The following is an 8,242-nucleotide window of genomic DNA, read 5'->3' as shown; positions in this document are numbered from 1 at the left end:
GCCAGCCTTCTGGTTAGCAGTCAAGTGCCTTAGGCATTACACTACCAGAGCTCCTACCTTTATCCATAAGCATGCACTGTAATCGTGATGCAGATATTCACTATTATGGAATAAAAGTTCTAATGTCATTATCTTATATTCATGAGTTATCAGTATTATTAATTAATAACAGCCACCACTTACTGAGCTCTTTCTTATTTTGCTCCAGGCACACTGATAAGTGCTTCTCCATGATTAAGGAGCTCTGGTGGTGCAATGGTTAAAGTATTCAGCTGCTAGCCAAAAGATCGGCAGCTCAAAATTACCATATGCTCCAGCAGAGAAAGAAGAGGCAATCTGCCTCTGTAAATATTTACAGCCTTGGAAATCCTATGGGGCAGTTCTACTCAGTTCTATAAGGTCACTATGAGTCAGAACTGACTCAATGACAGTGGGTGGGTAGTGGTGGGTTTATAGAAATACCTCACTTAATCGTAACAACTTTATTTTAACCAACTACTATAGTGGTTAAGGCATTTGGGGGCTAACCCAAAGGATGGTTGTTTGAGCTCATTAGCTGCTCCATGGAAGAAAGATGAGGTAGTCTGCTTCCATAAAGATTAATGGCCTTGGAAACTCTATGTGGGGGCCACTATGAGTCCAAACTGACTTGATGGCTAAGTTTGATTTGGTTTAAAGCCATTTTACATGTGTAAAACTGGAGGCTTAAACATGAGGTAACTTTCCCAATGACAAAATTGAGAATCACACTTACTTATGTTATATTCTCTAAATCTTAGTGTTTATATAGTCTCTTCTATTATATAAATCAAGGAAGAATCCTGAGATAATAACAAGAACTCACATTTATTAGACAGATTATTATATATCCTGACCTTATATAGTGGTGCACTGGTTAAGGCATTTGGCTGATAACCAAAAGGTTGGCAGTTCAAACCCATCAGCTGCTCTGTGGGAGAACGATGAAGCAGTCTGCTTCTGTAATGATTGACAGCCTCAGAAACCCTCTGGGGGTTGCTGAAAGTCAGAATTGACTTGATGGTGGTGGGTTAACCTTATACTAGGAGTCCCTGGGTAGTGCAAATGGTTAAGTGCTACACTACTAACTATAAAGGTTAGTGGTTTAAAGTCACCTAGAGGTTTCTCAGAAGCTTCAAAAAGCTTACAGCTTTGACAATCCTACAGAGTAGTTCTACTCTGTATACATGTGGTCACTATGAGTTAGAATCAGCTCAACAGCCACCACCTTGCACTAGGAGGCTAATTTGTGTATTAATTTAGCTATTTACTTTTATTTTCATTCATTAATTCAATCAAGAAATTAAATGTACATCTACTAAGTGCTGGGCACTATGCCTTATATATGATATTCCTAATTTGCACAATTACCATGAAATTATCCTTATTTTACACATGAGAAAACTGAGGCTGAGAAGTTCGATAAAGATGAAAGTACTCCTGCCCTAAACCTACCACAAACACATACTTCCCCCAAACCCCAATGAAACTATAGGTATGGGTTGTTTAACATCGATAACACATTCTGTGAAAACAGAACATTATATGATTTGGTTGTTGTGTGAACACCATGTGTTCCATATGGTACACATGTATGTAAATAATCAAAACACATATATCAAACTAACTCCCGTGCAAACTGCTCTGGCTTTCCTTTAGGGCCCAGGGCCTCAAGATTTACAAACTTGCACCTGCAAATGGCTTCCTCTGGTCACACAGGGCTCCCTGAACAACCATAGGGAGTCTGGTCAGAATCAGAAGCCCAGAGGGATATAGTGGAGCAGCTGCAACCTAGCATCTCCCTGCAGGGACCCACTTGTGGGGTGGCTGGGTAGCTGCAGAAGCTGCAGCTTGGGGACTGCAGCCAAGCTTCAGCATCCTTGGGAGCCAAGCGGCAGTTGCTGTGGCACCACAAATTCAATGTTAGCCCTTCCTCCTGGTCCCCCCTTCCAAACAAGGCCCTCTTCCCCATCCCACGGTCATATATGTGGTTGATGTTGCCTGAACAGAGGTTATACAGCACATACCTGTACACTAATTTTAGTTAGATTATCATTTAATAGTTACACTTTTTATTTAAAAAAAAAAAAACAAAAAAACTCACTGCCATCGAGTCAGATCTGACTCATAGCGACCCCTCCTCCTTGGGTTTCTGAGGCAGTATCTCTACAGAAGGATATTGCCCAGTCTTCCTTCCAAGGAGTGGCTGGTAGGTTTGAAGCGCCAGCCCTCGGGTTAGCAGTCAAATGTCTTAGGCACTACGCCACCAGAGCTCCCACACTTTTTATTATATAAATAATATTCACAGCATATAAAACTAAAACTAAACCCACTACCATGGAGTTGATTCAGACTCAGAGGCCCTAGAGGACAGAGTAGAACTGCCCTATAGAGTTTCCAAGCTTTATGGAAACAGACTGCCTTATCTTTCTCCTATGGAGTATCTGGTGGGTTCAAATCACTTACCTTTTTTTAGCAGCTGAATGCTTTAACCACTGTACTGCCAGAGCTCCTTTCAGCATACAGTTTCCAATACCTGTTTTTCACCCCCTAGAATTAATTGTTTTGTTTCTCATTTGGTCACTTTTGTATTCACAATTCACTTCCAAGTATTTCTCCATTTGTGTATATCTCCTCTCCATATGCTCACATCCTAGGCATTTCCCTGTCAGTTTCATCTTTTTGAAGAAACTTCTCCCAGAACCTGGTACCCTTCTTCAATCTGGAGTGCTTTCCTTCACTAGTTGCTGTACAGCTGTCATTTGAAGAGCTATTTTCACAATCATGTTAGATGTACTTTTGTCTCATTTTGTTTTATAACAATCTTTTTTTTTTGGATGGACATTCAGTGGGTCCCTTCAAACTGGAAATTCATGCCTATGAAATTAAGTTGAATTACTTTATTGATAGTCTGCTTCTATTTTCTCAAATTTATCTTTCTAGAACTCCTGTCATTGGGCTGTTAGATATACTGAAGTATTATGTTAATTTTCTTTTCTCTTTTCATCCATTTCTTCATCTTTTTGTTCAACTTCCTAAGAGATATCCTCAACTTTCCTTCTAACCCTTCTGTTATGGTGTGAACTGTGTTCTAAATCTCAAAAACATGTGTTCTAAATCCTAACTTCTATGCTTGTGGTTATAATCCCATTTGGGAATGGGCTTTATTTGTTATGTTAATTAGGCAGGATTAGGGTAAGGGTGTATTTTGAGTCAACCTCTTGAGAGAGATAGCAACAGAAAGAGAGAAAAAGAGAAAGATGAGATAAAAAGTATGTAAAAGGTATGCTAGCAAGCAGAGATGGGGGAAGAGAGAGGCCACACAAGAAGACTTGACTAGGAGCAGAAGCTCATAAAAACAAGGACCTTCCTCTAGAGCCGACAGAGAGAAGAAAGCCTTCCCCTAGAGCTAGCACCCTGAATTCAAACTTCTAGCCTTCTAACCAGTGAGAAAATAAATCTGTTTGTTAAAGCCAGCTACTTTTGGTAATACAGTTATAGCAAAACTAGATAACATTCTGAAGTGTTTCTTTATGTTACATTTTTAGTTTTCAAAGGCTCTTTTTATTATATTTCTGTTTGTGTACCCTGTTTGGTTCCATGGATATAATTATGTTACTCAGAGTGTCTGCTGATAGTTGTGTTTGTCTTAAAATTTCCTTCCCCTGTATGGTTTATTATCTCTATTGTGTTTTATCTTTTGGTTTTAGTTTTTTTCATATAAAATGTTCCCAAAAATGTGTGGTGATCACTAATACCTCTTATGGTTAAAAACACGGAAAAAAAGCTGCTTTGAAACTCTAGTATCCATTAGTGAGGCTTCTGAACTGTAATCTTTCCCATCTGGTTATCTGGATGATCAGTTTACAAATGAAGAGCTTTCCTGAGAGTTAGACAAAATTCCGAAAGAAGACTCTTTGAACCATCTGCTTAGAAGATATGGGAAATACAGGCAGTGAATGAAGGAAAGAAGCTGGGAGCTCTTAACATTCAGTATGTAAACATTCATTAAATCCCCTTATTTTAAATGTATATCTCAGCCTTCAACTGTAGTTGGTAACATCCAAGTCCAGAGATCTGTTTTATCCTCTTCAGAGAATAAACTGGTTTCCTGTTATTGTAAGAGAAGGGCAGTCAGCCAACTTGGCTTTTCACTCCTGGTATAGAATTCAGCTTTCTCCTATACTGACATTTAAAATTCATCTATTTTCTGGATTCTACATTTTGTTGTTGTTGTCTCCTCTCTTGTTTTCTTTGTCCTTTGTAGGTTTTGTCACTATAGTAGATGGGTGGAGGAAGTAGAATTTAAATGTATGTGTTCAATCTGCCATCCACAACTGGAAGTTCATTTTACCATGTATCTTATTTCTCTATATTTGACATATTGCATAATCTAATCTGGATTTGCGTTACCTTAGATTATACCCCTACAGTTATTGAGAAAGTGGTCTTTGAGAGAGTTATGAATTGGAGAGATTTTAATGTGATCTTCAAGTATTCAGTGAAGGCCCGATTGCCTTATATAACATAATGAAAGGAAAAGATACATATTTGACAAAAATTTTACAAGCTTTCTTAAGAATAGATTTATTTCCTAAAAATATTTTTTAGTTTCATTTGTAAAACATCTAGCTCAAATGGAATACAAGTTCAAAGATTGAAATATTTTTAATCTCATATGGTCTAATCTCTTTTCTATTAAAACAAAAGATCACAAGGCATAAAATCAAATCATACCACTAATCATAAAGAGAATGCTCATTATATATTTTTGAGTTAATATGTGCCTGTCACATAGTAAGTACTTAATAAATACTTGTTGAAGAATAGATAAATGCAATTAATGTCAAAAGCAGGTTCTCTATTAATTATGTGCTGTTGTTGTTGTTTTAAAACACTGTATTAACCATAGTCAATCCACCAAAACCAAACTCACTGCCATGGAGTTGATTCTGACTTATAGCAGAATCCTATTGGGTTTCTAAGGCTGTAAATTTTCACAGAAGCAGACTGCCTCATCTTCTGCAGGGGGGCTGGTGGGTTCCACCAATGGGTTCATCCAATGATCTGTGGATGAACAGCCAAATGCCTTAACCATTACATCACCAGAACTCCTTATAGTCAATCAGTAAATAAAATTATATTATCCCTATTAAGTCTCAGTTTACACTTCATACCTTATATCCAAATCTGAAGGCTTCTCTCCCACTGCCAACCTCGTAATCTCTCCCTGAGACATGGTCTTATGAAGCTTTGTTTGTTCATCAATTGAAGAAAATCGCTGTGAAGTCTGTAATAATTTCATATATGAAAGACTTTAACACCAAATAACTATAGGATACATAGTACTGAAAGTAAAACTCAGGTTGAGTTAGAACTACATCTGTTAAAAAATGTAAAAAATATATTTATATTATTCAGAAATTCATTGAAATAATAGAACCCACTGTAAGTTCTATTAATCCTTTAGAATAACCTAAAATAAGGCAAGCTTAAGAAAATGAAGATACTGAATAAGAACTAGCAGCTTGTATTTTCTAAAAACTTAACAAAGAATTTCAAATGGAAAGCTAAGAATAAAGTCAGAACTATCAAAACATACAGACAAAACATGCAAGATCTGGGGGAGTTCTGGTAAGATGGTGGAATAGGCAGAAAGACTGCACAGACCCCCTTCAAAAAAGAAGAGGGGAACCAACTCACACAGATACAGAAGATAATCTTGGACCCCCTGAGCCTTGAAGGGAAGGATACAGAAGTGGACTAAACTCCAACTAGCAGAAGAATTTTCATGAAAACACCAAAAAAGGAGACATACAGAACGGCAGTCTGGCAGTGATCCTGAAGGCACAGACCCCTTGGATATTGCCAAGTGGTGCTAAGACTTAAGAATTAACCCAAAAAGTGGCCCTGATAGCCAGGGACTGCACGGAGGACTGCTCTGATGGCTGGGGAATAAAAGAGAAAGCAGTGAAGAGGACGGCAGGCTGAACTGTGGACTTCTGTCTGTCAGGTGGGCACAGCCATTTGAATGTTTACAAACAGCATCTCCATTTTGGATATTTAAAGCTACAGCATCTTCCCATATTCCAGGGACTCGAGAATTTAAGACTGCTTTGGTGGCTGGGGAATGAAAGGGAAAGCAGCGAACAGGACAATGGGCTGAGCTGTGGACGTTTGTCTATAGGAGGGTGCAGCCATTTTGAATGTTTACAAGCGGCTTGACCATTTTGGATACTTGAAGCAACAGCATTCTCCCAGATTCCAGGGAATTAAGAACAGGCTCCACTTGCCAGTAACCCCAAGGACATTCTGGACCTGGACAATTGGAAAGGTGCAACATTCCCCTTGTTGCTCTTATACCCCACACCTACATGGTGAACGGTGGTGCAGCCATCCCTCACTCCCACCCACATTCTGGGCCAGCAGGAACTCCACCTCAGTCTGTGTGCTGTGACAAAGCTGGGTGCCCTGCCCTGCCCTCATGTTTTCTTTTTCTTTTTTCTGTTTCATAGTTTGTTGGGTTTTCTCTGTTTTAAAACTACTATTATTATTATTATTTTTGTCTCTTTTACTATTTTTCTTTATTCTTCCCCTCCCAGGTTCTAGATTTCAGGTTTTTTCTTTTCCCTGTTCCTGGCTGCTATCTGTCTGTCTGTCTATCTAATCTATCTATCTATCTATCTATCTATCTATCTATTTCTCTCGCTCTCTTTCTTTCTTTCTCATGCTTAACTCCGTTCCTTGCTTTTCTTTTTGCATTCTTCCCATTTTTTTCTTCATTATTCTCTTTCCCTACTTTTTTGTCTTATTACTGTCTCCCCAGATACATCTCTTTTTATTTTCATTTTCCTTCCTTTTCTTCTTTTTCCCTTTTTTCTTTTTTTAGTTAATGTTCCAGTGCAATTACAAAGTGTATTGTTTTGTCCATCTGCTTTTACGTTTTTGATAACTCTTCAATTGTTATTTTTGTCTAACTGACTAGAAGACAGCAACAGTCCCCATACAACACAATTATACCCACACATCCTGCAGCTTCACTTATGGAGAGCCACCACTTCCTTCTCCACCAACGGACCTACGATAAACAACCACCAAGAAGAGCCTGACTCACCCTTGACTGCTCCTCACAAACAGTTAACAGAGATCTAAATACAACAATGCCACGATGTCTCGGGGGCAACAGACCATCACAGTCCACACAAAGAAGCAAGATAAAGTGGTAGAAACAAGGGAGCAGGAGACAGACCAAGAACACATCCCTGAGGAAGAAGCAGCATCGTAACTCTCTGATAAGGAATTCAAAAGAATTATATTTCGGTATCTTCAAAGGATTGAGAGACAGACCAAGGAAAACACAGACAAAACCCTAGAAGAATTTTGGAAGAAAATACCAGAACAAAATGACAAAATAAATGAAAAATTAGAAATGATTCTAAATCTACAGATAGAAATCCAGCTTAATACTAAATTGTCAGAAATAGCACACTGAAAGGGCAAAGGAGTAGAAATGATGCAAGGGAAGACAAAATTAATGAGATTGAAGACAAATACCTGAACACATCTTTGAAAAGGGATCAATCAGAAAAAAGATCTAAACAAAATAAAGATAACCTAAGGTTCATGGGGGATACCATCAAAAGGAATAACATATATGTCACTGGAATTCCAGAACAGGAAAAGAAAAATAAAACCACTGAAAAAATTGTCCAAGATGTGTTGAAGGAGAGCTTCCCTGATACGATGAAAGAGGAGAATATATCCATTCAGGAAGTCCAACGAACCCCAAACAGGAGACACCCAAAAACAAAATCAACAAGACATATCATCATCAAATTCACCAAAACCAAAGACAAAGAAAGAATCATGACAGCAGCACAGGAAAATGAAAAGCTACCTACAAGGGGCAACCAATAAGACTAAGCTCAGATTTACTGACCTAAACCATGCAGGCAAGAAGACAGTGGGATGGTATATATAAAACACTAAAGGAGAAAAATTTTCAACCAAGAATTATATACCCAGCAAAACTATCCCTCAAATATGATGGGGATATTAGGACATTTCCAGATAACAGAAATTAAGGGAATTTGTTAAAACCACACCAACCTTACAAGTGATACTAAAGGGAGTCTTCTGAACAGAGAACCAAAAATAGCAAATAACAACCGACCATTTATACATAGACGACATAACCCAGAAACCACAGCTATTGTTGTTATGT

General features: G+C 38.2%; 1 protein-coding gene across 1 annotated transcript in view; it reads right to left on the bottom strand.

Moving 5' to 3' along the window:
- Nucleotides 1-8,242, bottom strand: part of MYO9A (myosin IXA) — a 441,307-nt gene that overhangs the window by 75,285 nt on the left and 357,780 nt on the right. The window contains exon 27 of the mRNA XM_042783070.1: nt 5,196-5,308. Coding sequence (XP_042639004.1) covers nt 5,196-5,308 — 113 coding nt within the window. The remainder of the gene's footprint in view (nt 1-5,195; nt 5,309-8,242) is intronic.

The sequence above is a fragment of the Orycteropus afer genome, unplaced genomic scaffold (genome assembly GCF_000298275.1).
Source record: "Orycteropus afer afer isolate SDZICR_OR568_19922 unplaced genomic scaffold, OryAfe1.0 scaffold00015, whole genome shotgun sequence".
Taxonomy (NCBI): domain Eukaryota; kingdom Metazoa; phylum Chordata; class Mammalia; order Tubulidentata; family Orycteropodidae; genus Orycteropus; species Orycteropus afer.
Note: the sequence above shows the minus strand (reverse complement) of the source record. Positions and strands in the feature narration are given on the sequence as shown.